This window comes from Lactuca virosa, chromosome 4 (genome assembly GCF_052849685.1).
Source record: "Lactuca virosa cultivar CGN04683 chromosome 4, Lactuca_virosa_CGN04683_v6, whole genome shotgun sequence".
NCBI classification, from domain to species: Eukaryota; Viridiplantae; Streptophyta; class Magnoliopsida; order Asterales; family Asteraceae; genus Lactuca; species Lactuca virosa.
The window spans coordinates 419527851-419543071 of NC_136429.1; the positions used below are offsets into that span (position 1 = coordinate 419527851).

The window sequence follows — 15221 nt, forward strand, 5'->3', positions numbered from 1 at the left end:
TTTTTAATTAACAAAAAATAAAATATTAATAAAATTTTGAAAGATAAAACATAAAGACAATATAGTCTTGTTATGTCTATCATCAAAGAAAAATGCAATAAGATCATACCACAAGGATGACCCAGCGGAAAAAAAAAAAACGAAAAATACAATAAGATCATACCACAAGGATGACCCAGTGAAAAAAAAAACAGTTTCGTCCACAAGGACGATTTTAGTTATTTATTTTTTTATATTTAATTTAGTTATTGTACCCTACTATTTATATTACTGTTGTTACTTATTGTATTTTTCTTGTCTTTTATTTTTATTATTTTTATTATTATATATATAACATTAATACATATTAGCTGAGCCGATTACTGTTCATCGACTTTGTGGCTAAATGTGTGTACAATCATCGGCTCACTGTCTTTGTCCTCAAATTACAATGTACACGACCATTTTCTTATAATTAGGTGTAGCTAATCTATTATCCACCGTTTCAACCTTCTACGATAACTCGTCGCTTATTCTTTTTCAAATACACCCATCCGTTCTCTTCCTGCTTCTCTCTAGAAAGAGATTCTCCGGTTGCCTTTTTGTGATTGTCGTGTGGGGGGTTTCTGAAATTCTCTTTGATATTAGGGCTTACTGAATTTGTACTTTGCTTATTGCTGGGGTGCTGTTAACTTGTATGAAAATGAACGCAATATTGAGAGAGTTCAAGAAATCTTCCATTGATTAAGCTTTACAACTTTACAAAAGAACTAATATATACAGCTTATGAACTAAGCTAACTACCTGTACATTAAATTGCAGAAATACCCTTGTCACTAACAAACTTAACTGAATGAAGTAAATTGACATCCCCCCTCAAGCTGGTGGATACGGAAGAAGTCCAAGCTTGGATACAGCTAATTGATGTTGTGGACCATACAATGGTTTAGTAAAAACATCAGCCAACTGACCTTGAGTTTTCACATGAGACAAAGATATTAGACCAGCTTGTAACTTTTCCCTTACAAAGTGACAATCCAATTCTATATGCTTTGTACGCTCATGATATACAGGATTAGTGGCAATGTATATAGCAGCTTGATTATCACACTTTAATGGTATAGGGGTAATATTGTCAACTTGTATCTCATGAAGTAATCGACTAAGCCAGGCCAATTCTGCACAAATTCGTCTCATTGACCTGTATTCTGCCTCAGCAGATGACAACGAAACAGTGACTTGCTTCTTAGATTTCCAGGATATTGGAGAATCACCAAACAATATGAAAAAGCCACTCACACTTCTTCTAGTTATTGGACAAGAAGCCCAATCAGAATCACAAAATGCTTCAACTTTAAAATTTGTATTCTTATTAAAGAATAAACCTTGTGAATAAGACCCTTTAAGATACTTTAAGACATGAAGTGCAACTTCATAATGGGCTTTACAAGGTGTTTGATTAAACTGGCTCAAGTATTGAATCGAATAAGAAAGATCAGGCATGGTTTCCAATAAGCTGTCGATACATTGTTGGGTCTGGTAAAAGATCATCCATAACAGGCAACAAATGTGTTTTTGGTGGCAGAGGAGTGTTTGAAACAGGTTGATGTTCCATGGAATATGAAGAAAAAAGTTCTTTGACATACTTTTGCTGATGAACAATCATTCCTTGATCAATTTTGTTGAATTCCAAACCCAAAAAATAATGGATATGACCCAAATCTTTGATTTGAAATTGTCGATGAAGTGAATCTTTAAGAGATATGATCTCCTCATTATCATCTCCTGTAACTAATATGTCATCAACATATATGGCTACAACAACAATTGTAGTAGTGTTCTTTTTGAGAAATAAAGAATAATCATTGAGTGATCTTGTGTAGCCTTTCAAAATTAATGCAGAAGAAAGCTTATCATACCACAGCCTTGATGCCTGTTTTAATCCATATAAGGATTTTTTTAGTTTGCAAACTTTTGAAGAAGCAGAATCAAGAGGAAATCCAGGAGGTAACTTCATATAAACTTCTTCATGTAATTCACCATGCAAAAAAGCATTGTTTACATCAAACTGATGAATATTCCATCCTCTTTTAACTGCTAATGATACAAGACATCTAACTGTTGTGAATTTTATAACTGGTGAAAAAGTTTCGTGATAATCCACCCCCTCTTTTTGAGTAAATCCTTTAGCTACTAACCGTGCTTTATGTCTTTCAATGCTACCATCTGCACGATATTTAATTTTGAATACCCATCGACAAGCTATTGGTTTCTTACCTCTTGGTAACTTAACCACATCCCAAGTATTATTAGCAGCCAATGCATCAAGTTCTTTTTTCATAGCTGCTTCCCATTGTGGCTTGCCTTTAGCCTCATGATAAAATGCAGGTTCAACTTCATGAGTGTGAACATGATCAATATTGCTTGTAACATTCATTGAGAAACTTTTAGTAGAGGATGAATCCAAATCAATACACATATTTGTAAGTGTGTGAGAACATGAAGATGAACTAGCAGAAACAACACTATTGCAAATATAATCTTGTAGATGAATTGGAGGTTGAGAAACACGTGTAGATCTTCTTAATAAAGGTGCAGGTGAAGAAGAATCATGTTCATGCAAATGATGAGTAGGAGATGAATGATTTGAAAAAACCTCAGGTGAAATGGGGACAAAATCTGTATCAGGGGCATAATTGGAATTGGCAGAATTAGGGTCAGAAACTGATTTGGGAAGATAACAATCATTTGGAATTTGAAAAGAATTGTTAGAATGAGAGTGTAAGGGAAAAATGGTTTCAAAAAATTTGATGTCCCGTGATACATAAATGGATTTGGTGATTAAGTCCAAGACCTTATAGGCTTTTTGACCAGATGGATATCCAATAAAAATACAAGGATTAGCACGTGGCATGAACTTGTCTCTACCTCGAGTCAAAGAAGAAACATAACACAAACAACCAAAGCTTTTTAATCTTTCTAAAGATGGTTGTTCGTTACGTAATACTTGAAAAGGAATTTTGTCATTTAAGATCTTTGATGGCATCCTGTTAATCAAATGAACAGCTGTTTTAACACACTCTCCCCAATAAGCAATGCCAACCCCTGATTGAAAATAAAGAGCCCTTGCAGTACCCAAAATATGTTGATGTTTCCTTTCAACAATCCCATTTTGTTGAGGATTATAAGGAGTGAACTTTTGATGCAACATACCATTGTCTTGGAAAAAATTAACACCTTCTGTACTTGACCCTAACTCCAAAGCATTATCAGTTCTTATAACTTTGACCATAGTGTTAAACTGAGTTTTAACCATTTTAACAAAAGCTTTAAGAAGAGTGAAAGCATAATGCTTATGAGAGAGTAAATGAATCCAAGTATGTCGACTATGATCATCAACAATGGTTATGAAATATTTAAAACCATCATGAGTCATGTGTTTATATGGACCCCAAACATCCACATGAATCAAATCAAAAGATGCCTTAGACATGGACTCACTAACAGGAAATGGCAATTTTCGTTGTTTAGCTTTGGAACAAACAACACAAGATTCAAGATTCAAATCAGTACATTTAGAAGAAACAAGAGATAAATCTCTGAGTTTTGCAACAGAAATATGACCAAGTCTATTATGCCATAACATTGTTTGATTATTAGAAGTAAGACTGAATACAGAAGTTTGACAAGACAATGAAGAAGGAAAAACTAAGTAATCATATGCTAATGTGGTCTTGATTTGATGATGGTCAAAGACATACAAATCATTGATTCTTTGACCAAGAAGTCCAAAAGCAATTTTATTCTTCATGGAAGGGTCCTGCAGAAAACAATTTTCATCAGTGAAAATTGCAAAAGTATGAAGTTGAGAAGTGAGCTTGGGAATAGAAAGAAGGTTGTATTTGAATTCAGGGACATAAAGTACCCCACGAAGAACAATTGAATCATGAATCTGAACATCGCCAATATAATTGACAAATGTGTCAATTCCATTAGGAAGACCAAGAGAATGAGGCTGAATGAGTTTAGAAAGAGAAACAAAAAAACTTTGATTAGAACAAATGTGATCAGTAGCACCTGAATCTATGATCCAAGAATTATGTTTATGAAGAAAATGAGAAGATTTGTAAACATTTGCACAAAAATGTTTAAAAGAAAAAATTGTACCATCAGGATGCAATGCTCCTTCTGAAATAGCAGAGTTCACTTTAGGAGAAGAAGAAGTATTGTTGATGTTGCTATTATTCAAGAGTTGAAGAAGTTGTTGATATTGTTCAGGTGAAAAATTCATAGTAGGTGGTGTAGAAACACTTTGAACGTTCTGCACAACAGATTGTGCCTCATCTTTCTTTCCTTTAGTGAACTTGAAAGTAGAAGGAAAACCAACAAGCCTGTAACATTGAGACTTCGTGTGACCTGATTTCTTGCAATGTGTGCATGTAAGAGATTTCTTTGATGAAGAAAAAGACTGATTATGAGAAACATTCATGGCAATAGCATCATTGTCGAAAACTGGAACATAATTAACTTCCCTCTGTTGTTCTTCTTGAATAATAAGAGCATAAGCAGTGGAGAGAGAAGGTAAGTGTTTTATCATGAGAATCTGACCTCGAATGATTTTATAAGAATCATTGAGGCCCATGAGAAGTTGAATTAGTTTCTGATCATCAAGAAACTTGTTGATAGCAGTTGCAGTAGTACAAGAACAAGCAGGTAAATCCTGAACAACTCGTAACTCATCCCAGATCTTCATGAGTTTAGTGTAGTAAGTAGAAAAATCATTTGAACCTTGTGAAATAGAGTAAAGTTTCTGCTGAATCTGGTAAATCAATGCACCACTTGATTGTTCATAGCGTTGATTCAATTCAGTCCAGATTTGTGATGCAGATTGAAGAAAAAGCACACTATCGGCAATATTTTTATGGAGAGAATTCAATAACCAACTTATCACCATGGAATTAACTCGATACCATCCAGGATATTCAGAGGAATTAAGAGCAGGTTGAGTGATCGAACCATCTACAAAACCCAATTTATTTTTGGCAGACAGTGCAATGATCATTGCACGTTTCCAGGCGTTGAATCCAACACCATTGAAGACATTGGTAACAAGAACAGAGCTTGGATTATCAGACGATCCAAGATAATAGGGATTCGATGGAGAATTGAGAGTTGAATTGTTGGAATTTATTTCCGAATCAGACATGACGAATTGAAAAATTGAATATGAAGAAGAAGATTGAAAGTGAAATTGAATGTGAAATTGCGGAAGGTGAGGATCAATTCAATCTGATACCATGTTAACTTGTATGAAAATGAACGCAATATTGAGAGAATTCAAGAAATCTTCCATTGATTAAGCTTTACAACTTTACAAAAGAACTAATATATACAGCTTATGAACTAAGCTAACTACCTGTACATTAAATTACAGAAATACCCTTGTCACTAACAAACTTAACTGAATGAAGTAAATTGACAGGTGCTAGTGGTGTCATTAGATTGAGAAGGAGCGACCACTTGAAAGCCTCAATTTCGATTCTTCAAAGCCGAAAACCTTTGGATTGCTGACTATTATAGGCGATTGTTCATCTATTTTGTCTCATTCTCTTGCTTCATATGCTAATGAATTTCTAATTGACTTGCGTTAATCAGACAAACCTAACCTTTATTGTTTCTTGGCGAGACAGTTTTCCAGCGCTTTCATGTGGAAATTGATTGAACTTTTTGTCCGTTTTGGTTTCTACAGCTGATGTACATGTCAGTATGTCACGTAGTTGTTGGTGTCGCTTCTCTGCCTCCTCTATCATCAGCTCTTGTCTACAAACTTTGTTCAGCGTGCCTCATTTCAATACTTACCCCAACGACCAAACTTAAAGTTATTTGTGTTTTTACTTTTTGAAGCTTAATTGCTTGTTGTTTATTGTTTTAATCTTTTATGAGTGGTGGGTTGTCATTGACTATTGCTTAAATGTTAAGCGGAGGAATATAACCATAAAGATCATTTTCCATGTCGTAAAGAAAATCCAGTTGAAGAACTTAATAAATCACATAATTTGTACATCAATTTTCCTTTGTATAACCATCATATAATTAAACCACTTTGGAATGAAAAAGAAGAGATGATGAACAATTTTCAGAAGAAAAGATACTCCATAAAGTTAGGAAGCTTCATATATTGTCAATTCAATTTTCTTATTGTTATTATTATAGTAATAACATTATTATTATTAGAGAGTTATTATTATTATTAGAACCAGTTCGAGAATATTAACTCACTAGGTGTAAGACCCATGTATTACATGGGTTAATTAAAAAAATTAAATATAAAAGTCTAAATATTTAAGAACTTTAGATTTATAAGAAAATAAGAAAAATAATAAATTATTAAAATTGATTTTTTTATCTTTTAAATTTAAATAAATAAACAAAATAACTTAATGAGCTTTAATTTGGGAATTCTGAAATAAGAAGGTAAGTCCATTAATGAAATTGATATTCATTTATTACTACATTTATTCTAATTGTTACATTAAAGTATTACGTGGAATTTATTAAAATATATAAACTCATAAAACGACATGTGGAAAAAAAATTAATTCAAGATAACCACAAAATGACATTTGACAAATTGAATGAGAGTGTGACATGTGGCAAAAAACCTTCATTTATTAGAGTAGATTCAAACTTCCACAATCGGTTAACTCCTAGAAGTAAGTAGTGATTTAATATTGTCATTGAGCATTGGTAGATGGTCTATTAGGATGGACCTAACAAAGTTTGCGACCAATACTCGCGAGTACTTTAAATGAAAATTTTAAGGTATTGGAGTAATCCTCACTTAGATATTACTTCATGGATTCTGTCACAAGTAATTATAAGATGGTAATATCATATATTATTCAAATTGAGATGCATGAGATTTTCTCCTACAATATGTTGTGTCTTGGTTTCTTCCCAACATATGATATGACATGAGGAATAGGCGGAATCTATTAGGGCTGACAAAATTCTACCACGGAAAACCAACCAACATGTTACCAACCGAACCAAGAAAGTTGGTAGCCAATATATTTGGTAGCCAACATGTTTGGTTGGTAATACCGTACCAATTGAGCAATGTTGGTACGATAATGGTACAAAAGTTTGAATACCATGGTAATACCTTATATATATATATATATATATATATATATATATATATATATATATATATATATATATATATATATATATATATATATATAAACGAAATCGTATATTCAGCTGTTAATTGTATTTAGTGTTTACAATTTTAAGAACATTATGTAAGTCATTTGGTCGCCAATATATAATTGTGTTTAGAGTTACTTCAATAGAATTCTTTTATACCAATTATAGTTGGTACGGTACACGGTTTAGCGAAAAATTAATTGCTACCATACCAATTCCACCCCTAGAATCTATGTAGTCAAAATTTATTTGTTCACTTCTTATTTAAATAGCCGGAGTCGATATCTTTGGATCCCTCTATGATTTGCTGTAGACGTTAAAAAGCATGGCCATGCTCAAACTGAATTGATGGATCAATTAGGCAGTTTGCTTTTGGTTGACACAAGTCGGTATCGGGAAACATAAATCTAGAACGTTTGAGATTGACTATATCCATCTCTCACGTTCATATAGATAACTTGAAGAACAACGAAATATTTGATCACTTATCTAAGGGCTATATCATAATTCTATGTTGTGACTATGGCATATATAATTGACTATACATTCTCTATTCATTACTAATGGATATTAGACCATATAGTATTGGTAACTTGTGCAACCGGGAGTGTTGGAGAATGGTCCCCACAGTTACAACACAATCACAACAACTGGTAATATTACAATTAATAGTAGGGCCCTTTTAGGTTACACACAAGGACATAAATAAGCATCAAATGACATGAGAAAATTATAGGTACTTGATTTGTTAATTAACTAACAGTCTTTAATTAATTAAATGAAATCTAGAAGTTATGGAATGTTTTGGAGGATTAAACAGGATAATTATGCAGTTAGATAATTACCAATTATATGGATAATTGTTATGTAACTAGATAATTGTCTTTTAAGGGTTTATATCCTTCCCTATAAATAGAGGGGTATCTGGCTGAAATTTAATGATGAGTTTCCACATGCAGACATTTTTACAAAACATTTGGATGAAAAATCATTCTTAGGGATTTTGAATGGTCTGGGAATGATGGAAGCATCTTCTGTTCCACATTCTTCTTGAATCTGACTCGAACATATGTTTTACCTTACTTTCGATTGTTTTTTTATTACTTTCGATTGGTAGGTATAACTTTCGTGTGTTTTATTCACTTTCAATTGTTTTTGTTCTGTTTAGAGGTTACTGTTCACGTTCAGTGTTCGACTGGCTTCGCATTCGACATCCTTCTGAATCGTTCAGTGAAGAATTCTAATTCGCGTCTGGTAAAGACTTTCGATGCACAACTTATTCTTGACGACTGTTAGATTATGGGTCGAAAGCATCTAGGTAACATTTTTTTAAGCTCGTTTATTTTTTTTGCTGCATTTTCAAAAATCAAAAATCCAAAAAGATTTTCTTATTTTTGTTTCTACTTTTTCAAAAATGAAAAAAAAACCCAAAAACATTTTCTTATATTTGATTATGCTTTTTCAAAAATTAAAAATCCAAATTTTTTTTTTGTTTCTATTTTATTTTTGAAAAATCAAAAATTCAAAAATATTTTCTTAAATTGATGCACGTTCGCATGCCACATGAGAATATTCATCAAGGGAACAAGTGTTATTCGAAACTATGTACAAGTTAAGTGTCCCTAAAAGCATGTTGCAACATGTTGTTCTCAAAGACTCTTTGTGTTCGAAGCCTTAATGAAACTTATCACAAGCAAGTTTCTTCCCAATCATGCTGTATTCACATTAGTTGACGAGCTACCTCACTCTTCTCATGACGAGTTAAGAGTTTTCTACTTGGTCAAAATTTTTAGTAGAGGTACCATGAGTTCATTCACCAAATCTTTTTCACCCAAAATTTCTTTCATGATCACACACTACACTACATATCCTCGACATCTCAGGTCGAAACCTACCATAATGTAGATATGTCAAAGATCTGTGTTTATGATCCTGAGTCATTCTTCCGTGATTATGGTGAAACCCAACAAACTTAAACATCAATGAATTGACGGTGAACAATTTTGTTCAAGATTTTCACGAAACATTTGTTTCTCTGTACCATTTCGATATTCAAAATCTCATTCCATTCGCATTGAGTGATCTTGATAAAATGTTCTAACACTAAGACATTTTTCCCAAAAGATCTATTTTTTCATTTTTTTTGGAATAAGATTTCCATTTGAATATCTTCTTTGAACTTTTGTCACTAATAATCATCACCAACCATACTTGTTATTGACTACACTAGTCTTCCAAGTACTTTTGCACAACTGAATCACACTTATGTTAAGTTGTGATCTTGTGTAAAACTGAAGCCGCCTTCGAAACCAAAAGAAAAGAAGCCCTTCGCTACTCATCAATGAGTATTCGATTATAATTCACGGGACACCACACAAGCAATTCTTCATCTCCATTGATGTCAAATGAAGAGATCTTTGCTCGGGATCAATCTTCTTTTATATCACATGAATTTTTGATATCACGATCTCCAATAGTGTTTTAATTTCTTCTATCTCATTCTTTGGCACACGAAAGCTCTAAAGTCCTTGAGGTTTTGGGTATTACCAACTCGAAACTTAGATTTTACAAAGTCTGGCATATGATTTTGCTTCTCAATCGCAAAAGCGGATGAGCCTAGCCTCCGTGCCGACAGACTTCTCTTACCTTGATGTCGAAACACATGGCATACTCGTTTGGGGAACGAAACTAGTGACAGTTCTTATCCAATTGGAAACAACAAAATATCCGATGGAAGTGACGGTTCAGGATTTTCACGAGAATCAAGGAGAACGTGATGATCACTTTTATGACGTGGCGATTTTTACGGTGCCGATTAAGTAAGCAACACAATACGTGGCATTTTCTTACTGGATACCGGTTCATATTCAAAAGTAACACAAGTTATAAAAGGAAGATGATGATTTCCTTATCAAACTTTATGCTCTCTGATCAAACCTCAAGAACCTTAACTATTCATCGCTTCTAAATTACTCCAAAATTCTATGCAATGGCTGCTTCTCATCGCAATGTTGATCCAACAAAAACCAATGACGAATAAATTTCACAATCTTCGTCTTGTTCCCACACTTGATCAATACCCAGAGGAGTTAAGGATGCTTGTTCAAACATTAAACAACCCTGTTCTATCATATGATCTTTCTACTTCGTTTGAAATCCTAATTGAGTGGTTGTCTCTTGTTGCTTCAACCACTGTGTTAAACAAAACCACCAAGGTGGTTACTGTTGACGTATCCCATTAGGAATACATCAGGTATAACGAAACCGTCAATATGTTAAACGGCCTGGGAAAAAGTCAGTGCATGCCATATGCCGTGTCCTCGCCCTCGCCCTTCACAACCCCGTGTTCGTTTCTTGGCGCCCAAGCGCCAAAGCCAGTGTCAAGACAAAACAGTACCAGTCCTCCTCCAGAACGACAGGTGTAACACTCAGGACAATAATCCCCTGGAAAGCCTACACCAATAGCAAACAACCACTCACGGAGCACGATCTACCAATCGGGAGCCGTTTATCCCCGCCAGATCTGAAATAGTAGAAGATATGGTCGGGGTTCTGTCCCCCTAATTCCAGGTATAAAAAGGTCCCTTCTCCTCCAAGAGAAGGGAACAACATTCAAAATTAACCCTTGTCACATACTTTCTCATCCTCTCATCAAAACCTAGAACTAACTTGATCGTCAGAGCACTGTTACGGGACAACCTCCCGGACGATGACTGACGGTCTTGTTTTCTTTGCTGTGATTCTCAGGCCCTTCTTTCCTTCCCTCATGGATCAGGAGTCGAGCCAGAGACATCTCACAACAGTTGGCGCCATCTGGACATGTACCCAGTACGACACAACCCACTCCGCAATACTAGGCGCTAGAAATGATGGATAAAGGACTGATACTACAGGCAGGTGACAACAATAACCCAGTGAGACCAATGCAGTCCCTCGACGGAAGCAGCCCATCGACACTGGAGGGAAAACTGCTCACACAGGCACTAGCGACGCCGCCAGTCGGCTCCACGATGGAGTTGATTGCTAGCTTATGGTGACCGCCGCCCGTCCCAAAAGAACAACCAACCATAATTACCACCACAACGCATCAAGGAGCACTGACCACCCAATCACAACAAACAACAAATCGACCACAACCATCGACATGGCAGGTGGGGACCAACACTCACATCCCTAAACCGAGACGGCGAAAACGTTCGGGGGCGGAGGACGTCATGCACAATATCATCACAAATGAATAATAGTAATCAAAGAAACAACAACCATTGTATTGATAGTATCGTATTTACATTGTACTCGAAACATAGCTTGAATGACTCCAAATGTATATAATAAAAACTAAGACTAGAAGCTATTATGCTCCGTCTTCTTGGAAACCTGTGCGTGTACCTGCCTACTGGTTTCCTTAGAATACAAGGAATTTTGAAACTGTATCAATAGTTAAGTTGGTGAGTTCATAAGCATTTTGTCTTAGAAAATAAGTTCCTTGTTCACTGAAAATATTCGTCTGTTCCTCCAGAAAATCCTATATTTTCTTTATAAGTAATGATAAGTAATGTGATCATACCAGTTCCTTCTACGATCACATAGTGAAAACAAGTTATGTATAATCCAGATCAAATGGACAGTTGAATATATGGATCTGCCCTAAGCCCACAACCAAACAAGGAACAAGAAGTAAGGCGGAATTCTCACATTCCACTGCATATCAGATCCTCATTATATATGACCCTAACGTATTCACTAGGTAATCACAGAGTTAACAATAATGGTCCTTTTAGAAATGTAACTTCTACTGTACTAGATAAGTAGTGTGTCGTAGTTGTATTTGTATGCAACCTTTATGTATGTACGCTCTTAGATAAATGTTCCTCCAGAAATGTAAGTTTCTATGTTATAAAATAGTGTACTCCTAGGAAGACCCATAGCTTCCTTCTATAATCCCCCAATGTATACAAGTTATATTAAATCAAGATCGAATGAACCGTTGAATGTAATGGGTCTGCCCTAAGCCCACAACCAAACAAGGAACAGGATCTAAGGCGGACCCACCCATTACCAAGTCGACCGCGTCTAAATTTTATATATCTCTGACGTATACTTGTGGCAATTATAGACATAATCTAACCATCCTAGACGAAATAAAGTCTTAACTACCCTAAGAACGGAGCATGCGAGATTGTCCGGGCGAAATCTTCTGAAGCGTGTAAGGCCTCCGGAACATACGAGATTACCCGGTTGAGAGGGTTCCGAAGCAGAAGGCTTCCGGAGTATGAGGAGTTCCGATATGAGAAATTTTCCGGTTTGAGAAGGTGTTCCGGACCAAGAGGGTTCCGAACCAAGAGGGTCCTTTTGGTTTTTCTTCTTTGGTTTTGAGCTATTTTCAACAAAGGAAGTGATTTGGATGGTATGAATGTTTATAAAAGTTGAGAGAGATCTGAGAGAGATTTTGAGAGAGATTTAGGAGAGAGAGAGATAGAGTGAGAGAGATTTAGAGAGACTTTGTCGGTGACTTTTGTTAGTGTTTTGCCCCACAGTGCAAGGACTGTAAACTCCGTTACCCTTGTTATGAGTGTTATACATCCCGAAAGGATACATATTTGAGTTTTATCGAGTCGTTACGTCACTCACCCTAATTAGGTTTTAGGTTGTTGAACAAATAAAGCTCCCGAGTGATACTTTGTATTAGGATAGAGAGTTGTACATTAGTAAACATAGAGTAAGCCCTAACATACAAGTACTAGTTGAGTGGACCGGTTTGACTTGTTGACTTAGTTTGACTTTGACTTGACCAGAAATAGACGGTGTCACATCATCCCCCGTTAGAAGGAATTTCGTCCCGAAATTAGCATTTCGAATGGGACTTCAAGGGTTGGGGAAAAGATGGGGGTATTTTTGTTTCATCTGATCTTCTCGACCTCAAGTGAATTCAGATCCTCGCTTGGCATTCCAGTGGATCTTTACTATTGCGTTTACTGTTTTGATCGGTAAAGAGTGTGTGGGTTTGGGTTTTACTAGTCTACGTTTGTCCGAATGGTAGGATGTCCACTCGTAGCCCTGGGCAGCTTCGTCTTGAAGTTCATAATAGGACTCCTACCTGGTTCTTCTATCATTTCCTTGTGTATACAAGTCGAATATAATTAAGATTGATAAGACAGTCGGATAGGTAACGTTGCCTTAAGTCCACAACCAGACAAGGAACAGGAGGGAAGGTGTAAATACACATCCTAAGTCCGAAGAATCATAATTATATACCACTCTCACGTATACACTTAGTGGTGATGAGTTTACCGTATTTGTCCTTAGCCTCTGTGTTTGAACTTGACCTATTGCCCGAGTAGTATTCCCGAAAGGCCTGCTGGGAATACTTCGAGAAGGTTTCAGAAGATATAGTACTCCTCGCATGAGTACTTCTAGGTTTTGAAGTGAGAGACGATTCGGGGGTTTGCGTCGGGTTTGTCGTTATGAGTGACGAGGGTTTCGTTAGTCGGTCGGTTAAGGCGAAGGGTCATTTCGTAATACATATAATTGGTATGGTGAGGACTAAGCCAATCCATGCCGGATGACGACGTCGAAACTTCTTATTGTAACGGGTGTTAAGTCGATTCGGAAGCAGTTTTTGTTAGAGCGATAGTGCATTCTGTGTGTACTTTTTAGTGCTTTTAGTTTTATCCTTGCTATTACTACTACGAACATTTGGTACAACGTTTAGCGAGTACAAGCAGTAAGAGTGTTCCGATAGATAGTGATGAAATTTCGTAATATGATCCCTAACAGGTCCCTCTATAACCTCTTGTTGTAAATAAATAATGTATAATTAAGATTGTGAAGACAGTCGGCTGAGTGACTCTGCCCTAAGTCCACAACCAAACAAGGAACAGGACATAAGGCGGAATCACACATTCTAAGCCTGTAGAGTCTTAATTATATATGACCCTAATGTTTACACTAAACCCTTATAGCTCACCTTTAAGGATCCTTAGCTCTATATGAACGATTTGCTTTGTTCGGACGAGGAAGCAATTTATGATTAAGATTTAGTTGGCAACAATTTTCGTAAAAAATTTAAGTTTAAAAAAAAATATTTTTATTTCGAAAACGTACCGCTGTCCATAGGTGGTTCCGGAAGAGTCTCTCCTGCGGTGATCATCAGCACTCTTCCATCTCCGCCAGAGTTCCTTGTTATTGGACAGTCCCTCTTGAAGTGTCCAGTTTCGCCACACCCATAACAGGCCTGGCTTACTCCAATGCTGGGGACCTGGGAGATTTGTTGTACCGGTGACCTACAGAAACGGGCAGTGTGCCCCTTCTTGTTGTAGTTTTTACAGTGTATTACTCGGCAAACTCCCGTGTGATGGAAGTTGCACTTGGTACACTTTGGAAGGTTTCCAACATATCGATTGGGAGGTGTTGGAGTGGTAGGAACAACAGCAGGAACAGTAGCAGCGTAGACTGCCACATTTTGCTGCTTCCTTGAGGACTCTTGTGATGACTGGCCCTTTCTTTTGTTCCAAAAATTGAGGAACAGTAGCAGCGTAGACTGCCACCTTCCTTGGGTTGCTCAGGGATGGCTGTCATGAAGCCTTGGCGAACTCCATGGTCCACGAGTGTTTGTGCTAGGCGTTTGGCACTGTCAAAGGTAAGTGGTTTTGCAGCTATAACGTTCCCTTGGATCGGGGGAGTTAGTCCCCAGATGTACCGTTCCACTTTCTTACTTTCCGGGGCGACCATCTTGGGACACAGAATAGCCAGGTCACTGAATCTAGCTGTGTAAGCAGCAATGTCAAAGTCCTTCATCGTCAGACTCCAGAGCTCTTGCTCTAGCTTTTGTACTTCGCCCCTCGGGCAGTACTCTTCCATCATCATGGCTTTTAGGTTCTCCCAGCCCATTGAGTTAGCCATTGTAAGGGTCAGTGACTTGACATGGCCATTCCACCATGTAAGTGCTCTGTCAGTGAAGGTGCAGGCAGCAAACTTCACTTTGCCCCTTCTGGGCATGCACATATTTCAAAAACCGACTCCGTTTTCTC

The 15221-nt window shown here is 36.5% G+C and overlaps 1 protein-coding gene across 1 annotated transcript; it reads right to left on the bottom strand.

Annotated features, from left to right (window-relative positions):
* Positions 1 to 4572: 4572 nt before the first annotated feature.
* On the bottom strand, positions 4573 to 5185 carry LOC145106565 (uncharacterized). Its single transcript, XM_079043529.1, has 2 exons — positions 4656 to 5185; positions 4573 to 4582 (listed from the first exon to the last, which is right to left on the bottom strand). Exons 1-2 carry the CDS (start codon positions 5183 to 5185, stop codon positions 4573 to 4575), a joined length of 540 nt encoding a protein of 179 aa, XP_078899655.1.
* Positions 5186 to 15221: the final 10036 nt, after the last annotated feature.